The sequence below is a fragment of the Cervus canadensis genome, chromosome 6 (genome assembly GCF_019320065.1).
Source record: "Cervus canadensis isolate Bull #8, Minnesota chromosome 6, ASM1932006v1, whole genome shotgun sequence".
NCBI lineage: Eukaryota > Metazoa > Chordata > Mammalia > Artiodactyla > Cervidae > Cervus > Cervus canadensis.
In genome coordinates, this window is record NC_057391.1 from 13638468 (window position 1) to 13659718 (window position 21251).

At 43.9% G+C, this 21251-nt stretch overlaps 1 protein-coding gene and 1 non-coding gene across 7 annotated transcripts in view; both read left to right on the top strand.

Annotated features, from left to right (window-relative positions):
• MAP2K5 (mitogen-activated protein kinase kinase 5) overlaps positions 1-21251 on the top strand; it is a 261289-nt gene that overhangs the window by 221664 nt on the left and 18374 nt on the right. For 4 of the 6 annotated variants that reach the window (XM_043470885.1, XM_043470884.1, XM_043470887.1 and 1 more), the window contains one exon: positions 370-415. The exons of the other annotated variants lie outside the window; for them this stretch is intronic. In XM_043470885.1, the coding sequence (XP_043326820.1) occupies positions 370-415 (46 nt within the window). The remainder of the gene's footprint in view (positions 1-369; positions 416-21251) is intronic. 6 annotated transcript variants of the gene reach the window in all.
• On the top strand, positions 9287-9393 carry LOC122444510. Its single transcript, XR_006270328.1, has one exon. It is a non-coding gene; the product is annotated as a U6 spliceosomal RNA (small nuclear RNA).

A 21251-nucleotide genomic window follows, 5' to 3' on the forward strand; every position in this document is an offset into this window, starting at 1 on the left:
ATTCCCTAAATTTATTTGAAATGAATTGATAACCAAGTCAGGAAGAGAACATTGCTGCTTTTTTTCATAATTCATTCAAAAGTAGAATTAGGATAAATTTAAATTGATTATTTATCTGTATTACAAAAGTAACTCCAAAACAAAACAAAACAAACAAAAAAAACTTTGTATTTTTGATTCATGAGCTTCCCCCCAAACCTGATTATTTGAAGGCCAAAATAAACGAAAGAGAACACATGCTAATGCTTTGGCCAAGAATTGAACGTGATGAATTTTGAAAACATTCAAATTCCAGAGCAAGTAGCCAGTGGTGGGAATTATTGCACAGATTTACGAGCGACACAGATAATGCAAGTTCTTCTCTTACAGCATGCGAAAACAGCCAAAAGAAAGGCCAGCCCCTGAGGAACTGATGGTAAGTAGATGTTTTTAGTTACAGATTTCAAGTATCCACAGGCTCCAGAAAGCCAGTATGATCTACTTCTTTTGGGTGGGTGCTCTTGAAGCTCGCATCCTCAGATAGCAGTTTCCACTTCTTAAAAACCCATCACCATTTTGAAGCTTCATGCAGAATCCTTTGCCTTTGCCTCACACTCAAGGGTCACAAGTTAATCTAGGTTATTCCTTGTCCTTATTTGCTATTACAGCCTCTCAGAATTCAGAGGCTTGGTAACAGAAAAGATAGTCAGCATATTAAGTTTTTAGTGCAATCCTAGAGGAAATTCTGAGTGTGCCGTGGCGTCCTCTTGGATTCATGTAGAATGAAATTAGATTGGCTGTAAAAGATCAAGTTAATGTGAATCTTTAGTCTTTCCTTAGAAAGAGGCAACTGTAAGGCTGCAAGTGCTGTGTTCTCAGCTCCAAGGCCGCTTTCTTTGATTACAAATGACAGTTTTTCGTCAAGCGGAGAGGAGCAGAGTCGTTCCCTAACAAAGTCCCAAATGGTCATTTATTTAGTGCAGATTGTTGATTTGACAATGCACAAGCTGTTAGAACAACATTAGCATCGAGCATTGGTAAATAATAATTATAGTCTACTCTTTCTGACGTTTTGCATACCATTCCTTGTCTCTAGATTATTGCAATCAGGACGAATTCTGATCAGTTTTCTTTCACCACTTTAAATAATAAGTATTTTATGATATCAGTTCAAAGGTTTTTAGCCTTTGTGTTTCATCCTTGTAAATACTCTAAACACTCAAACTTCTGTGTAATACAGTTTTCATCCCCAAATATAATATAGCAGTGTGTTTCCCTTTTACATCATATGTGCTTTCCAGGAAGGTAGTTTTCTTCTTCATGTTACTCCTGGAGCAAAATCTCAGTTTTCAGGGTAATTTCAAGTTAAAGTTCACCCCTAAAACCCCTGCAATTTATAACTGTGCAGGTTGCATGTCTAGAATAAACTCATATTTTTTTTTCTTTTTTTTTTTTTTTTTTTGATGGGGAGGTCTCTGATGTTTGGGAAATTCATGCAGTTAGTCACATTTGAGGAAACTTGGAACAGGTTCTAGAGATGGAGACCCATTTACCTTGTACATTATCATGCTATGGCTGGATAGCTCAGCTATTAAAACAAAGGAATAGGGTTTCACAAAACAGATATATATTTGTAAATGCACGTTTCAGTGCTGCAGTGAGTTGGCCACTTATAAATAAAACATCTACAGATTGTACATACACTCATAAATGCATCCGGATGCCTGTGTTGGTGGGGAACACCACTCCAGGGTGGCAGGTCGTAAAGACAAGGCTGAAGGGCACGTCCTGTCAGTGCCTTGGAAGCAAGCATACGTGGCTGGCTGTGTGTGTGCAGAGAGACAAGGGAGACATATTCCGATATATCTCTTTACAACTATACACCCTGATGTGTGCTGTCCCACATTTTTAATTAATAAATATCAATAAATCAATAAGATACAATGAAAAATTTAGTCACAGGAAGCACCATCCTATACTTAATTTAACATTATTTCTAGCACTGCTCACAGTTTGATTTGAGTGAGCTTATTCCCCTAGGTATAGCAATAGTGAGGCACCCTGCCTTAGTACAGCCTCAGGGAGGGGACAGGAAACAAAGAAGTGTGTGTGACACTTCTGTGGTCAAGGGGGTTGAGCCCAAATATTGGACCCCCTAGGGGATAAGAAAGAAAGAGGGCTGTCCCTGACTTGAGGAACCTGAGTCACATCCTCGGGATCCCCTTAAAGGAACCAGTCTCTCTCTTCCTTCCAGCATATTAATGGCTTTAATTTTTCCTTTTCTCTCTCCGTCTACAACCTATTTGACGGTGCTCCCATCTGGAAGCTGAGAGCATTCTCTGGAATGCATGAACTGTAGAGGCCATTTGTCACTGTGGGTGGGGGCCTGCCTTTCACAGAAAGAGCAGTTTATCTCCCAAGCCCGGTGACTCCAGCCAGCAGGATACCAACATGGTCTGCACAGCTTGGGCCACATCGGCTGTGAAGACTGCAGGATTGTTGAGATTTCCCGATGGGCCTGCATTTTCTCGATCAGAGGGAGAACATCAGAGGTGAAGTTGGATAGAAATATCGAAAGTTACAGACTCATCAAGAAACTCTTACATGAACTTGAGTGTGTCCCTGACAAGTCTCAGCCTTAGTAAATGAGAATATAGGGAGAGGTGTGCCAAATCACCCACACCTCTGGGCCTGGGCCGTGCATGTGGCAAGTGCTCAAGTGGTTTTTGTTGTTTTATTTGGTGGAGTCGCCTTACATACGAGAATACTTGAGTCTTAAAAATCATCATCTTTGCAGTTTTTGACCATGTCATTCTTAAAAGATGAAATGTAAAACTCAAGTTTAGGCTCTAGAGTGTTAGAACTCATTTAGCCATTTAGCTATTTAATTCTCTCTGCTTTGCATGGTTATTCCTAAGATGGCTACAATTTTTCTCTTCTAAGTGGAAATGTCTTAAAATTGGACTAAGAAATTCCCCTGATGTTCACATTTGGGGGAGGCCAGCCAGGATCCACAGGAACTGGTACTGTTTTCTGGCACATAGCCCTTAAGCTACATAAAGAATTAACTCAGAATTCTCATCATTGGCATCCACATCATATTGAGAGATCTCAGAAGCAGGCAGACAACTGAATTCGATAGATGCATACAGACTGTCATGTGCAGAGTCCTGTGCTAGACTCGGAAGATAACAGAGTGTGCCTCCACATACAGTGTTGCAGAGGGTAAGGCACCTGTGCAAGTAACTAGAATAAACCAACTACTAGAAAAGAATTGCAGAGGTCTGTGGGGATCCTCAGAAATGGGGAAAAGCTATATGGAGAAGGTAGCATTTGAAAAGGGCCTTTGGAGGTTGGATTGAATTTTAATAGAGAGTTTGCATGGAGTCATTCCGGGCAAAGGAAAGGATGGGCAAAGCATGAGTGTGTTGAGTCCCCAGACCTTCTCCGAGCAATGTGAAACCTCCAGTGCTGTCGGAACAGAAATCCCACTGACACTGGCCTGTTGGAGTCACAAAGCCACAAGGGTTCGTTCAGATAGGCAATGTATTCACCACATGCTGGGTGATCCGTTAAGAAATCCCACTTCCAGTAGAAGGAACCCTAGGATCCAGGTCTGAAAACTCTGACTTGACATAGAAGCGGCACAGCCACCCATCAGTACCTTTTTTCTTGAGTCATTCTCCTGAGTGGACTCCTACTCACTTACAGGGAAGTCCTTCATCCTTGGGGAAGATCCTCCCTCTCCTCGAGTTATGTCATGAGTAACTCTTCAAGTTATCGTTTAAAGCTAGTTATTGCTGACTTTAAGCAAAGGAAAACCAGCCATGCAGACAGCGAGGAACATTCAGACAGTTAGGAACCCCCACACATATACTCTTTCTGCTCCTCTGATGATGATTCCATAATTAACCCAATTTCAAGTCACCCTGATACAGAGCACAAAAAAGACCTACGTCAGTGCTGCCCTTGGCTGTGTGACTGAAGACCAGCAAACTTAGAAAACTAAGTTTCCACACTGCAGAAACTCTGAGGGAGTGGCAGACAGTATTCAGAGGCTTCAGGCAACCAAGCAAGCCTGTTCCAGCTTCTGTGGGGAAAGGGCAGCCTCTGCCAGGCGGAAAGCATTGATGGCATTGCAACACGAGGGGAGAGGATGGTGATGTGCAGGCGGTGGGGGAGGTTTCCCAAAGCAAAACAGTAAGGATCCTACCCCTGCGTTCAGGGAGAGAGACGACCTGAGATGAAGGCATGGAGCTGGAGAGGTGTGTGTCTGGCTTGGCTATTCAGATTATACGTTTACATATTTTCAAGTAAAAGGCACCTGGTGAGCAACCTTTCTGTATAGACCATTTGTATGAACCACAGAGAATTCCTTCTGAGGAATTAATCTTCCTTCCCGGTTCCTTTATAGTAAAGATCAGGCTGACTTAGCAGAGAAGCCTCTGCCCTGGTCTGCAGCTCCCCCGTGCCTCTCCCCTTTCTGTGTCCTCATCTGAGAATGAAAGGGATGGACTGGATAAGCAGTGCTTGACCTAGGGTCAGTGACTTCCAGAAGTCTGTTAGAGCCCCTGAAATTACTCCGAATTGCATATGCTTGTGGGGATGTGTGTTTTTTTTTTTTTAAGAGAAACTCATGGCTGTCACCAGTTTTTCAAAGGGGGACCGTGACCCTAAATGATTGTTCAGCTCCTCACTTCCTTCCCACTTTGATCACAGGAGCCCTGTGGCCAGGACCAGGCGAGCTGCTCGGGAGGGGGGCCTGCATTTGGGGGGTGAAATGCTCGCTGGCATGGGGGAGGGAAGGAAGGGGATGGGCGCTCCCTGTGGGACTCAGCCAGCGAGCTTCCCACCAGCTGTCAGGCAGCCCCTTAACCTCTCAGCCTATCCTGAATGTGGGCTTTAACTCAAGCCAGGACGGTGTGGGCCATGGGCACCTATGCAGTTCAGAGCGCTGTAGATCCTTCTATGCATTTAGAGTGTTTCCAGAAGCTTTCCATGTCTAAGCTCTATTTAATGGAATCTATGCATAGTAAGTAATCAGGTCAGAAGAAGCCGCCTCCCGGTTTGAGATCAATCGCTGGCTAATACTTTATCTAGGCCACTTTATTATCTCATGCTGATCCGATTGCCATTCTCCTCCTCCTTTGTACCATGCTCTTCGGCTGTGTTACAAGTACGTATCACATACATATTAAAAACATATACCCATTCTATCTGTATGTAAATGTGTGAGGCACAGCTGGATATTGCAGAGGAGTTTGATTTACTAATAGTTATTATCTGTTCTAGCTGTTCAGTGGCAGAGAGAATTTCAGAGAAACAAGCTGGCGCGGAAATTGTCTTTATGCCATCACTATACTGCTTTAGTAATTGTTTAAAAACATGGGTTTTCTCCTCAGGTTCTCATAATCATGCCTGTTACTTTGTGCATTTCCTGGTGCATTCCAGAGCAGGGCATCCTCGTTTAGCATTTCCTCAGGTTTGGTTTTCCACTCAGGCACCTGAGAAGAAGCACACAGTGCAGTTTGTGATTGAAATTTGACATTTTGCTTAGAAAGCAAGTAAATAGCAGGGCTGGAAACCCCAGAGAAGCAAATAGGGGTCTTGCGGGAGGAGTGTCAGTTATAATCAAAATAGTGCTTTTAGAAAGGTTTTTTTTTTTTTCCCCTTCATCTGAATTCTAGCAGCTGCAAACTTGAAGGCATCTCATTTCTCAGAAAAGGCTTTATGTACTGGAGGTGGTATTGTTTGGGGGCTAATAAACACCAAACTATTCCAGAAAAATCTGTTTAAACATTTAATTACTTGCAAAGAGATGTTAACTTGTTTAACTCCTCTAAATTACATTGTCACTGGTAGCTTTTCTGCTTATCCAAAACCCGATTATAATTACATTTTCAGATAGGCTGGTGCGTTGTTCTCTAATCGAATCCAGGTATGTGATAAATTGGACAGGGTCCCTTTTAAAAATTGGAAAAACCATCATGTTAGGATTTTTGTCTCCAGCACTCAGATTCCAGTGTGACTTCTGGATTCAGACCAAATGGCTTTATTATGGGACTCAAACCCACAGAAGATGATTGTAGTCAGGCTGTTGCAATAGGGAGAATGTTTCTTAGTGAGGAATGTCTTGAGGCAAAGGGAGGGAGCCAAGGTTGTGGAGTCAGGTGAACCAGGGAGTTAGCCGCCAGCCTTACGGAGGGATGGACGGGGGTCTGATCTCTGTGAGAGCAACTGGTCTTTGGAGCTAACACGGGAGTAGGGAGATTCCTCACGTGTTACTGCTTTCTGGGAGCCTAGGACTCAAATAAAATTCAGCATTATCACTATATTCTACTAACTGGACCAAAGATGAAGTTCCACTTTATTTTGGTCCAATGCTTACTGAGTCCCTAAGCACAGAGGAAAAGCACATTTCCACACACACACCCCTTGCCCAGTACTCATGGACCATGTGCTTGTAATCTAAGCTTTTTAAGCTACTAGTGATGGTTTAATAAGCAATTCTGAACTTGGTGGTAGTTCACTACCTTTAGCTAGTTTGCTGCATCACATGGACCATGTATTGAAAACAGACCATTAGGGCCAGACTTACATGTGTGTCTAGCCACCAGTTCTTGCAGACACCATTGGGAAGTGCACATCAGCTCATTGGCCAAGACACCCCAGATTTGCAGAGGGAAACTGGATAACATTGAAACTTCAACTAACTATTTTCTCCAAGCACAAAAGACGTCACAGAAGCCTGGGGGCTCCACGTAGGGTCCAGTGGACAACCACGTAATGAATTTTTTATTATTATTATTTTCAAGTTTTAAAGGCCATTAAAAGCATCTGTTTTATGTCTGCTTATAAATAGGAAGGCACTAGTAAGAAGTTGATTTTAGTTTTTAATTGCACATAATTACAACGGCAGAATCACTGTCTGGATGCTTGAGATCACACTGAATCAGACAGCTTTAATTTGAATTTTTGATGACATGTTAGCACTTCAGTGAGAACAGAGAGATTATAACCCCAGAAAGTAAGCTTTGTTTTTTCAAGGATGTGACTGCTTAATCTTTTCACCAGACTTTATCAGATAAATGCATGTGTATACGTGTGAATGTATTTGTATATATGCACATAACCAGAGAGATACAGACAGATAAAAATCTGTCATTCCTTGATCATAGTGATCTGACAGTTTTAATTTCCCAGTTAAGGATAACTTTTTTCCTCCATCAGTCAAGTCCGATCTCTCAATATGGTGATGATTTGCCTGTTTAAGATTGCGATTTTTGAACTCCTGCCTGCAAGTCTTCTTTCTCAGTTTACTGAACTGACTGCCATCTTCCCAGCATCATTTCAGGGCATGGGGGCTGCACGGCCTTGGCCACAGGAACAGTTTGATTCCCTTGGATGCCGTGAAGTGCAACAGTGGAGCCGCTTTTCAGTGTCCTGTCCACTCACCCAGGCGGAGCTGGGTCTTCTGAGTGTATTATGCATTTGTTCCTCCTTTGACGTTGCTCAGTTCGCAGGGAGTTTCTGTTATTTGGGTGGTGGCCTCAGCCTAGAATGCCCTCCTCTCCACTGTCCTCAGACTTCTCCTTCGTCCTCCCTGCAGCTTTCCCCACTCCTCTGTTTCCCTTCTCGGAATCCCTCCACCATTTATTGTCTCTAACTTGAAACAGCACTTTATCACATAAAATATATGTTCATGGTAGATTCACAGCTTGGCCCATGTGGTCCAGGGGTTCCTAACTCATCAGAATCATCTGAGTGGATTTTAAAAGAAAACTGCCCAGATCCCAACCCAAGTCAGAGAATCTCTGGCACTTGACCAGGGAGCAGATACTGAGGACTCTTTTTGTTGCTGCTGCTTTTAAAAACTGTCCAAGTGAAACTCACTGGTTTGACACCGTTTTTTCTCCTTACCACTAGATTGAGTTCCTTGAAAGGAGAGCCTGATCTTTTATTCAGTTCCTAGCTTAGTCGTATTTGGCTTTCTTTCAGGCATGTTCTCTGTTCTGAGTAAAAGAAGAGAAAGCACTATCAATTATTCTTTGCACGTGCCACTCACTCTAATTCATTGTAGTAAAACACTGAATCAGACATAAAGACAAACATGACATCATGTGTCCCTGTTCTCTCGGAACTCAGAGTAAAGTTGGGGAAACTCACCCAAGAACATGCCATCCTGCGCTCTGATATTCAGTATGAGTTAGGATGGCCACACTAGAACTACATGGTCTGATCAGAGATTCTTGTTTGACTTTCTGCTATGAGAGGTCATGTGGGAAAATCATTTGGTTCCAAAATAATAGAATTTCTGGGACATCACATGGTTTGCTTGGATACCATTCACAGCTTTTAACGACCAGTGCAGCCAGACCAATCAGAACAGGCCCCAGGGCTCTGCTCTCCACCCTGGAAGGACAGGAAGAGCAAAAGTGTGAAGCAAGCCTTGTTCAGAGCCCACCTGTGATCTTTGGCGTGTGTTCTGACCACTGGAGAATTCACCTTTGACAGTTCATTCCAAGTCAAGAGGTCATTAGAAAGTCAAGACTTAGAGACCACCTGGCCAGCACCATGTTTTTTCAGGTTAGACTGACGGCAGGGGACCCCAAGGTCTTCTATCCATCACCATATCAGATGTGGGCCACCCTGCCCCCCAGTCCTTGGGAATAATAGATCAGGCTGAAAAATCCAGAGTTATTCAGCCACTTGTGGGAGGGAATATAAAACAACCCTGAAGCCCAGTCTCTGTGATTTGGGAATTGCTATTGAAAGCAGCAAACTTGTTTTCCTGTAAGTACACTCCAATAAGGGCTTCCCTGGGGGCTCAATGGTAAAGAACCCACCAGCCAATGCAGGAGACACAGGTTTGATCCCTGGGTCGGGGAGATCCCCTGGAGGAGGAATTTGCAACCCACTCCAGTATTCCTGCCTGGGAAATCCCACGGACAGAGAAGCTGGTGGACTATAGTCTGTGGGGTTGCAAAGAGTCGGACACGACTTAGCAACCGAACAATAACATCAACAGCGCTCCAATAAATCGATGCAATACTTATCAATAGTGAATGAGTCTAGCCAGGAATTTCAAGGGCTGGAAAATTATTAGAAGCCCCCTATTTACAATTGTAACCAGCTGGATTTGTTTAATGGGTTGTCTGCTTTTTAGTTTGTAGCGGTTTCGAGAGAGACCTTGGGGGACCAGGAGCTGTGTGGTTTCAGTGAGGCCTTCTGTAGACAGCTATTTGGGGGGTCAGATCTGCCTGCAGATAACTTGAGGTTCACTTGGCCGTTTAAGAGACTGCAGAAAGTGCTCGCTTCGGCAGCACATATACTAAAATTGGAACGATACAGAGAAGATTAGCATGGTCCCTGCGCAAGGATGACACGCAAATTCGTGAAGCGTTCCATATTTTTTAAAAAGAAAAAAATAAAAAAAAATAAAAAAAAGAGAGACTGCAGAAAGGCAGCAGAAACATTTGGGCCTTCTGTCCTCTATTTAATTTTCAAGATTAGAATTAAACATTAGGCCATGGTCTACCGAGAGACATTTGCCGGAGCATGGACTACTTTCTTTCCAGTATCCTGGTTTACTGTTTCTCCGCTCTCTTAATATAAATGGTCACTGATTCTGAAGTAGGAAAATAAGTTACCATTCGTTTATTCGTGCAAAGGTTCCCTCGACACAAATAAAAATGGAATTTTCAAATGTAACCCGATTAACTCTTTTAATTGTATACCAATAGCCGGTGTGTGTCGCAGCTCCCTCAGACTGCTTCTGAATGACCAGCATCTTTTGGGGGTGGGGGAGGGGGGTTCAATTAATAGGAGGACTTTCTCATTGTGGGACTGGTGTGGAGTTGACAAAAATTTGTATACATAGGGTACATTTTTCCACTTAAGAGGGCTGTGCTGAGACATTTTTAATTGGATTTTCATGGTGATTGACAGCATTTGATTATGACAGTAACTTTATTTGGCTGGACTGCTTTAGCCTCTTGTTCAGATTTTTCCATCAAAGCTCCTTTTTATCCTCTGAATCCCCAGTGGAGCAGCAGTCATTGTGGAAGAGCCTTTTAGCACCTTTGTTGTAGCCATCCCTGGTGATGATTGGGCCCAGCTGGTAGTAGATAAGAAAATGTTCCTTTCACAAAGAGGCTGTCTCTCCCGCCTCTGCGGTTTCAATAATTTTAAGAGCCCCCAAAACCTGTTGAGGATTAGAAGTAGCTTTAGATGTGAAATGAGTGTTAAGTATTAGTAATCGGGAGATTAGGGCCCCAGGGACAATGAGAAATAAACAACTGCAATTAAGGCAAATCTGCCGATGTAAACAAAATTTAGCAGAAACAGATGCCCTAACCATTTTGGGGGCTTGATTTGAGGGCACTAAGGAATCGATTTTTGTCTTGTTTACACTTTCAAACCCCTGTGATATACTGGAAGGCTGAATATTTCATACAGCCTGATTTTAGTTAATTTTTTTTTCAGCGCCTCACAGTAGGCGCCTCTCTGCTCGCAGTGACCAGGCCTGAGTTTATTCAGCATTCACAGGGAGCAGCTAATTGTCTATGAAGGGCCCCCGTGTTTAAATGGGCTTGACAGGAATTTAAATTTTGTTTCAATCAACCCCTGTGCTCACAGCCTGCTCCAGTTTCTAATTTTTAAATTAAACATGATTTTTTTTTTTAAGCCACAGGCTTGCCTCTGGAATACTCTCGCTCTCGGGAAGGCAAATCAGCAGCCCTGGAATGCTGGCGTTGGCAGGGCTTGAGGCGCCAGCTCCAGGACTGGAAAGTTCTTTCTCCTTCCCCTGTCAGGGAGGTCAGCAGAGCCCTGTCTGGCAGCTCGGCTTCCTGCCTTTGGACGTGGCCCCCTTTCCCGCTCACCTGTGCAGGCAGCAGCGCGTGTCATCTGGAAAGTGGGTTAAGTACCAAAGGCAGGCATGAGGCTAGCTTTCCGGGGCCTGGCTGAATTGTAACACACTGCACGTCTGGTGCAGGTTTGTATTTCAGCAGCCTTTTCTGCTCTTAAGAGACAGGGAGAGAATGTCACACCTGTGCGTCTGAGCACACACCCAGCCTTCTTTGTTGAGCGTCTACCCTGGGCAGAGCGTCCTGCCTGATGCCGAGGAAACAGTTTGTCAATCTTGCGTCCTGCCTTCAACTAGCTTCCAGTCTAGCAAGGAATATGAGGACATGAACAGCCAAGCGCAGGATAGATAGACTCACCAGAGGCCCTCCTGCGCCTCCTCCGCCCACCTTCACCTGGCCCTCCACCTCTCTGCGCTCCTGTACACTCAGCCTAGGTCCTAACAGTCTGACAGTCCATTAGTGCATGAGGCGTCCTCACATGGTCATATCTTTGCATGTGCTGTTTCTTCCATCGAGAATGCGCTTTCCTTATACCCACGTGGTGAACTCCTGTGCAGCCTGCAGAGCCCGACTGGCTCAGCCTCTGCGGCGCTTTCCCAGGCCTCCTTCAGTAGGGCTGCTGCCTTCCTGCCGTGTGTCACCCTTCTTTCTGGCCAAGGACCTCTGTCAGTGTTGTTTTCACACCTTGTGGCAGTCACGTAACAGGCCATGAGCAAGACCACGGGCTCCTAGAGGAAAAGATCAGGTCATCTTTATCTTTGTACCTCAGCATTTAGCCCAATCCCTAGCCCCACGGTGAATGCTCAATAGATAATTATTGAACCTAAGTGATATGAATTTAACAGGTACATGAGCTCTGAGAAAGGCAAGATTTCTTCCAGCCAGGGTTGCCTGGGGAGGCTTTATGCATGGGGTCACAGCTGAGCCACGCTTTGCAGGACATTGTAGTATTTTTCTGAGTGTATTACTCTCTGCACATACGTGAGACACAGCTTATATCTAATATCCACACTAGTCAAAATCCATACTATACCTATTTTCTCTGAAATTACTTGAAATTGGAGCAACTCTTGCATGCAACTTGTGGCTGCAGATAAATTCAGAAAGTCTTCTAATCTTTAAAGAAAGAAAAGCTTTACTTTAGAGAGAATAGTAAGCTTAACAGATCACATTTTTAAGTACACATGTATTTACAGAGATCTTTTGTATATCTTATCTCATTTGACATTCACACAAACACTATGAAGATTATTCTTATTCCCGTTTTACTGATACACTGAACTAGGGCTCAGAGAGGATAATTGACTTGCCTAGAGTCACACAGCCAGGAAGAATATAGCACTGTTCAGCACTACATCAAAGCTAATATGTATTGGTGCATAGTAGGCAGAGGGTTGTTATTATGGTTGTGACAATTGCAGCTAAGCCAATCCGAAACAAAACTAAAACAGACACCCCACAAAGAAACGTAGAATGTCAACAGTTTGTGTTTGTTCATCCTTCCAGGATGCTTACTCAGCTCACCTCTTCTATTCCCCTCCACGTTGGCCTCGTCCTACATCTGGAGGGCTGTGGTTGGAGCAGAGAGCTGGTGTCTGGACACAGAGGCTGGGGCCTGACTGGGGCCTAAACCTCAGTGCAGATAAACCAAGTAGGAAGAGAGGAAGTAATCACCAGCAGTTTGCACCTGTCTGTTGTTTCTCTGAAGGGAAGCTGTGAAAATTTGTGAGCTCTTCCTGCTTCTTGGCTTCATCAATCTATGGTAAAAACTGAAGGCAGAGTATGTTCTGCAGTGTATCTGGCCACAAAACCTTCTCACCTTTTTAGTTTACTATCACAACTATAGAAATGATTAGCTTCTAAGCAATGTTACTCTTTGAGTTTGGGAGAAATTTCTTTTAACTCAGCAAACCTTGCTGAGCACGTTCTATATGCGGAATAGCTTGCTAGGTGCTATAGTTTAGTGCAACTCAGATACAGACTGTGGACTAATGATAATATCTGAACAGTTTCTTGAACACAAGATGAGGAGTTTGTGCTAGAATATAAATCAAGCACGTATGGAAGTTTTCTATTTAGTTCACCTGACAGTTTTTTATAGCAGAATTCCCTCTGTGAAGAAGCTGTGTGCTGATTTACTTCCTGGCATAGCTTCTTATCTTCTTGCAAACTAGTAGCAAGTGGCTCCCGGGCCAGTTACTACAGTTGCACAGTGGGAGGAACACAGAGACTGATGAAACACCAGTCTTGCCCTCCAGGAGCCTAACAGCGTGGTGAGGAAGGCCCTGCACCCCCTGCAGCCGGCACAGTTGTTTAGTCACTCAGTCTCGTCTGACTCTCTGCAACCCCATAGACTGTAGCCCTCCAGGCTCCTCTGTCCATGGGCTTTCCCAGGCAAGAATGCCAGAGTGGATTGCCATTTCCTTCTCCAGGGGATCTTTCTGACCCAGGGATCAAACCCGTGCCTCCTGCATTGGCAGACGAGCTCTTTACCACTGAGCCAGCTGGCACATACAAGGCACACAGTAGCTGTCCAAAGATCAAAAGAACTAAATAAAAGACACTCTTCAGAAGGAGAAAAAAATATTTGCAAACAATATATCTGGTAAGGGATTAATATCCAAAATATATAAAGAACTCATACAACTCAAAAGCAAGAAAAACAAACCAATTTAAAACTAGGCAAAGGAGGACTTCCCTGGTGGTCCGGTGGTTAAGAACTTGCCTGCCAATGCAGGGGAAATGGGTTCAATCCCTGGTCCAGGAAGATTCCACATGCTGCAGAGCAACTAAGCCGTGTGTCAGCCCCTGCTCACTGCAACTGGAGACAGGCTGTGCACCACAGTGAAGACCCCGTGCAGCCATAAATAAATAATAAAAATTTAAAATAAAAAAGTTAAATAGGCAAAGCACCTGAATAGACGCTTTTCCAAAGAAGCTATACGGATGGCCAGTAAGTACATCACTAATTATGGAAGGAAATATAAATCACAACCACAGTGAACATATCACCCCATGCCTGTTAGAATGGCTGTCATCAAAAAGACAAGATATAAGTGTTGGCAAGGATGTGGAGAAAAGGGAACCCTGTGTACTGTTGGTAGGATTGCAAACTGGTAAGGCTGCTCTGGAAAACAATGTGGAGCTTCGTTAAACAATGGAAATAGGGCTGTCATGTGATCCGGCATTTCCATTTCTGGGACTGTATCTGAAGGAAACAAAAACACTTAAGTCAAAGAAATACCTGTACCCTCATGTTCATAGCAGCATTACTTACAATAGCCAACACATGGGAACACCCCAGGTGTCCATCAACAGATGAATAAGTAAAAAAGTTGTGAGATAGATACACACATATATACAGTGGAATATTATCCAACCATAAAAAAGGAAATTCTGCCATTAATAACAATATGGGTGCATCTTTAGGGCATTACAGTGTTTGAGGTAAATTAGATAATGACGAAGACAAAATCTCATATGTGGAATCTTAAAAAAAAATTCATTGGAAAAAGTTTGTCGGTAATTAGAGGCAGAGGAAGGGTAAATTGGATAAAGATGGTCAAAAGGTACAAACTTCTAGTTCTAAGATAAGTAAGTACTGGGGATGTGATGCACAAAATAATGACTATAGTTAACATGATATATTTGAAAGCTGTTAAGAGAGTAAAGCCTACATGTTCTCATCACAAGGGAAAAAGCATTGGGCTTGCCTGGTGGCCCAGTGGTAAAGAACCCACATGCCAGTGCAGGAGACACGGGTTCGATCCCTGGTCCCAGAAGATCCTACATGCCGCAGAACAGCTAAGCCCATGCGCCTCAACTGGTGAGCCTGTGCTTTGGAGCCCAGGAGCCACAGCTGCTGAGCCCATGAGCCACAACGACTGAAGCCTGCATCCCCTAGAGTCTTTTTTCTGATCCTTCTAAGATCATGAGGAAGAATCTTGTCTCCTGGACAGCAGGGGAGGGGCTGACCGTGGGCAAGTAGTTAAAGCCTGAGGTGGCTGCACCGCCCCTGCAGAGTCCCGTCCCCAGCCCCCGGCTGCTCAGCAGAAACCAGCGCATCACCCCCACCTCCCGACACTTTGCTTTCCCTCCACTCTCGATTGTGACTTGTTCATAGGTTTTGTCGTTCAGTCGCTCAGTCGTGTTCCGCTTTGTGACCACAAGGACCGCAACACACCAGGCTCTCCTGTCCTTCCCTGTCTCCCAGAGTTTGCTCAAACTCATGTCCGTTGTGTCGATGATCCCATGACGCCACTCGTTTCTATAACCATGGTTGTAGAAGTGGAAAGGTGTGTGGCTGACAACCAGCAGGACCTACTCTGTCCTCTGTGTGTGAAGTCTGCAGAGGCCACAGATGGGCTCTCGATCTCGAAAGTGAGTCTGTTGTGAACATGAGATGAGAAGCAGCTTGGCAGATTGGAAAGAGCATTGATCTGGGTTACCAGAAGACGCAATTTCAGATACAGCCTCTGCCTCTCCTGGGTAATCAACAGTTACTTAGCTTAACTGAGCCTCAGCTTCTTCATCTATAAATGACAGTAGTAATACCAATCTTGAAGGGTGGGTATTTTCCCTGTTAAAATAGTTTGTGAAAGTGTGTAAACTGTTAAGTGCTAAATATGTAGGGACACTGAATCCTTTAGCCTCTTTGGGTCATGATTTGTCTCATCTAATGTTCCTGGACATGTCTGATCAGTAGCTTCTTGAAAGACAAATATGTTTATTGGAGCTTAATGCCATCTAGAACAAATAAACATAAGTTAGACATTTGTAGTAGTGTCTAATGAACTGGTAGTTTCTTAGGGATAGACAGATCTCTGTGAGTTGTTCTGCCCCAGTCATTATAAAGCCTTAACTTTTGTGTCAGTCCTCGAGTATCAGTATTGTGAGCATCTTGTTGGAGGGATTATTATGAAACAATTAAATAACCAGAATGGGCTGTCTGTGAGGTGCTGTGATGGGCTCAAAAGAAATGTAAGAAATATCCAGATCTTCAAGGAGCAGACTGGACACACCCAGAGGAGACATACAGAAAATGCAGGGTGGGCTGTGGGCTGCTGATGTGCGTGGTGCGTGGTGAGGGCGGTCAGGGGACGCATCCCAGCTCCAGCCAGACCTGTAGGATTTGTCTGAAAATAGAAATTAAAAAGTGGTGATTCTGGACTTCCCTGGCGGTCCAGCGGTTAAGATGTTACCTTCCAATGCAGAGCATGCAGGATCCCTAGTCGGGGAGCTAAGATCACATATGCCTTGCAGCCAAAAAATAATCCCAAACAGAAACAATATTATAACAAATTCAATAAAGACTTTAAAAATGGGTCACATAAAAAAAAACTTCCTTTTTTAAAGGAAGGGGTGGCTCAGCAGAGAGCCAGCTCCGAAGGGCTTTGCACGCCAGTGAGGAGTTGCAGCTGCAGGAAGCCACTGTTGGTTCTTCGGCAAGGCAGTGTTGTGTTGTTCAGTCGCCAAGTCATGTCCAACTCTTTATGACCCCGTGGACTGCAGCACACCAGAACTCCCTGTCCCTCACTATCTCCCAGGGTTTGCCCAAGTTCGTGTCCATTGAATCAGTGATGCCATCCAACCATCTCATCCTCTGTTGTCCCTTTCTCCTCCTACCCTCAATCTTTCCCAGCATCAGGGTCTTTTCCAGTGAGTTGACTCTTCACATCAAGTGGTCAGAGTATTGGAGCTTCAGTATCAGTCCTTCCAATGAGTATTCAGGGTTGGTTTCCTTTAGGATTGACTGGTTTGATCTCCTTGCTATCCACAGCAAGGCAGTGATCCCATCACAACAGGCAAACAGGCTACAGAGGACTGATCTCTGCTTGCTCCATGTGGACCAGACTCTCTTGCTGAAATTGATTTATAAATAGGGATGTTCTAATCCCCTGACTCTTTCTGAAATTCCATGAAGTTCTCCAGCCAGAATAACAGGAAACCCAGTTGAGAGCCTGTAGCTTCTCGGCAGCATGTCATTTGTCTCTCTTTCTGCATCTTCTTTTCAGTGTCCTTTCTGTCACTATCAGGGAAAATCATTAGTATGCTAATCTAGCTAGCCGTCATTTTAACACTGACCTTTGCTAACCTGCCTTTGCAATTTCAGGAACTACGTTTGACTTCTCTAAAAGTAACCTTAAATTGTAGTCTTGTAAGAATTCCAGAGCTGTATCCTTCACTCCTTCTTCTAATGAGGTTATGACCAAATGCTCATTATAATTGCTTTAGACTCCTTTTAATTTTCAAGCTTATTAATCATAAGAAGAGTTATTTAAAATTGCATAAATTAATCTTAGATTAAAAGCCCATCAAAGCCTCGAAACAATTAAGAATAAGTAGGATTTCCCTGGGGCAGCAAGTTTTATTTTAATATTGTAGTCAGGTGGATATCAGAACCTTGAAGTATGGTAGTGATTAATGTATGCAAAATTTAAATGAGATTTTTTAAATGGCAAATCTAAATCACATATTGACCTAACTGTAGGCTTTAACTGCATTGTCTGTCATATATTTAAACTGTTTACTAATCAACATTTTAATTACAGCGTGTATTGGCAGACCCTAGGACAAATAAAATCTAGCATTTTAAAATGTTGCTGCAAAGTCTGTAATCCAAAAATAACAAGACTCTTTTATTGGGGAGAATGGAGGAATGAGAAAACAGAGCAAGCTTCCTGAAGCAGTGTCAAGATTCCGCACAGATAGTCCTAAGGCGTGGGGTTGCCCTGTCCTTCCTGGCCCCGACTCTCACTTGTGATTCTGCTGGTCTCAGACAGCTGCCTCTTCATTCATGAAGTGCCTGCTGGGTTTCCTTTGAAGTCGTTTCATGTTTAATTGGGGAAATGCTTCCCTTCATGTGTTCAAGCCCTGGTTGCCAAGCATTGTTTTCTTGAACAGTGTGGGTAGCCTGGGGTCCCTCGGCCCATCTCCTTTTGTGATGTGGAGACTAGATACCTCCAGAAATTCAATTCTACCTCAGTCAGCAGTCTTTTGTCTTGCCTTCCTCCCTGACCACAGCTAGGATAAGGCAAGCTTTCCCAGCTTTCCCCAGGAAGGTGGTCATGGGCTGCATCAGAATCTGGAGAGATTTTTCTCTATTTTACAAAATACTGTTTCATTATTGAAAGTAGATGGACAATAAGGTCACCTTGAACAAATTATTTTACCCCTCGAAACTTCAGTTCCCATATTACAGAAAGGGATGTGTGTGTGTTAGTTGCTCAGTCATGTCTGACTCTTTGTGACCCCAAGGACTGTTGTAGCCTGCCAGGCTCCTCTGTCCATGGAAATCTCTAGGCAAGAATGCTGGAGTAGGTTGCCATTCCCTTCTCCAGGGGATCTTCCCAAACAAGGGAGGAAACCCAGGTCTCCTTCATTGCAGGCAGATTCTTAACTATCTGAGCCACCAGGGAAGCCCTTACAGAAAGGGATAATAGTGACCAAATTACTGCTTTTGTGTGTGTGAAAATCCAGACAAGATAAATCACTTAGCGTAGAAGTTAGGAAATGTTCCCCCAAAATGTTTGCTCCTACTCTCAAAATTGACTTTCTAAAACTAGTGTTAAAATTATGCTTAAAAATTCAAGGAATACAGAAGGACACAAAATATACCCTCAGCCCCACTCTCCAGAATTAAGAACTGTTAATAGTAACTTGTGTGTCCTTCAAAAATTGTTAATTTTATTTTCTGTACCTTACTTTTTTGCTTATATCTTTGAGGTCTGAGATCTTTCCATATCACATGAAAGTCTGTCTCATTCTATTTAATGCTGCATGGTGTCCCATTATATAGATGTTTCATATATATTTAACCAGGACCCTGCTGTAAAACATTTTGGTGATTTCCAGACCTTTGCTATTAAGCTGGTGACCATCTTTCTATATATATACATACACCTTTACAAAATGGATATGAGAATTGCAGTTCCCCCTCACTGCTTTCGGAGCTTCCCAGGTGGCCCAGCAGTAAAGAATCCACCTGTGATGCAGGAGATGTGGGTCCCAGTCCTGGGTCAGGAAGATCCCCTGGAGAAGGGAATGGCTACTCCAATACTCTTGCCTCGAGATTTCCATGGACAGAGGAACCTGGCAGGCTACAGTCCATGGGATCCCAAAGAGTTGGACACAACTGAGCACTCACCTCTTTTGCTACTAAAGTATTAGACGTTAATCTTCACCTATCTGATCAGTGATAAATGGTATCCAATTGTTTTCATTTGCATTCTTTTTATTAAGCATGAAGTTTTTTTTTCATGTTTATTGGCCATCACTATTTTTTTCACATACTGTGCGCATTTTTCTTTTGGATAGGTTGTCTCTTCCTTTATCTTTTTGAGCTTTGATTTCCCCATCTAGAGAGTGAGGGAGGTAGGTGCACAGTCTCCAAGGTCCCTTCTGCCTCTGGAGACTGAGGTCCCGGCCTGAGTGTCCTGCGGGCAGCTTCTGCACTGCTACCAGAGGCGCCCTCTGCCTGTGACCTTGTCGAGCCTGCATTGGGGTTGTGGGGCATATAGCTGCGGGTGAACTGCAGAAGGCTCATTTCCTTCTTTTGTTCAGTTGTGCGTCTTCCTCTCTTAAAAAAGCAGTCTTGGAAATTGCAAGGCAGAGCTGGGATTGAACTTCCGTTAAAGCTGCCTGTAGACATCGGGAATATTTATTTTCTCTATTTGCTTTAAGCCTGGGAAGACTGTGTGGTTTTCTCCACACTGTCCTGATGGAGCCCTGACCAGCAAGCGTGCAATGCCCCTAGCCCTAACGTGCCATTAATGATAGGTTAATGTACAGTATAATGTTTTGGGGACTACGGGTTCATTACACTTCTGAGTGTGAGGTCTTTCCACAGAGCGCCCAAGGTCCCATTGCATTATATCATGCAATAAAAATACCCTTTTCATATCACACACTAATAAACTGTATTTGAAATGCTGTCTGAGGGCACTGCCGTCTTGTCTATAAGCTGTGCACGAGTGCAACAGTTGGGTTTCCTTTTTTTCTGTTTTGTGTTTTAGTTACACGCAATTCTGAACTCAGGGAAGTCAGCTCATCCCCGTTTTAAATGAGGGAGCAAGTTGTATCTTTAGGCCTGAGGCTCAGGAGAGGGGCAGCTCAGTGAGTGAGGAGAGTCCTTCCTACATGGAGAGCCAGACCCCTCATTTTCCTCTGCCTGTCCACCCACACCGTGTGCAGCTGTCAGGAGAGCCGGTCTCGGTCTTCCAGACTTAGCACTGAGTACGTGTTAGGTATTGCAAAAATGTCCTTAGAAAAAACAAGTCCAGGCCACTGATAATTATGACTATAGAGCTGTTTCCAGCATAGCCTCTGTGCTGGGCATTTCCTACACACAGCCTTCCTGATGTCCGGGGCAGACCATGGCCTTCCTGTGCAGTTGGTGATGTTCTCCTGGTTGTCCGGAGCACAGAGTTCCCAGAGCGAGGGGGGAAAGCTGCATGATGGAGAGTGAAATTCACAGGCCCCTGGAAACCACAGGGGAATTACCTGCCCACACAGACAGAGCCCCTCACCCCCAGAACTCTTATCACCTGAGAGATCAGAGATGCAGCTGGACTGGGGCGGGTGTCCTCTTTTCAAATGCATATAGTCCCAATGCTCTTATTAGTTATTCATACCATCCTGTGAGTTGGTGTAATCAGATAGTTTTCTTCTCAACAGTAAGCTCGAGGCAGAGGTAGTTTTGAAGCTTGGGACACTTTAGAAAAGGAGACTCTACTACATCAGAAAGGAAAAAGACAGTGGAATTCAGGGATGAGGCAAAGGCTGGGGTCAGAGAACCTTAAAAGACCTGTTCTGTACTTTGATCCAGGGCAGATCATGGCACATGTGCTTTGTATGGAATGCAGGAGGTCAGGGGTCGGGGGGGTCGGGGGTTGTTGCTGCAAGCTATAGAGTGTGGGGAAGGAGTGGTATGTGAAGTCGTAGAACCTGGGTGCCAGCCAGTGTTGAGACTTCAGCCTGAAGCGCAGGGCTTTCCACCTGGGAGCATCAGTATCTTTGCTGTAAAGTAGGCCCACATCTCTTCTGACAGGTGACTGGGGATCATAGGAAATACTGTAAATGAAAACACCTAACTAGTATCTGCCATGGAATAGGTATCTGCCTATTGGCTGTTATATTGCTGTTATCATATATTATAATGTAACAAAACATAACACACTAACAAACCTAACAAAAAGCACAGACTTTGGAGCTGATGTCCAGTTCAGATCCCAACCCTACCTTAGCCAGATCACTTAACTTCTATGAACCTAGTTTTCAAATCCACAAATAGATAATGACACTAATGCCATCTTGAGACTTCATGGCATTACTGTGACATTTGAATTAGATGATGAGGTTGAAAGCACTTTGTGGAATGAAAAACTCTACTCAGATGCTGCTAAT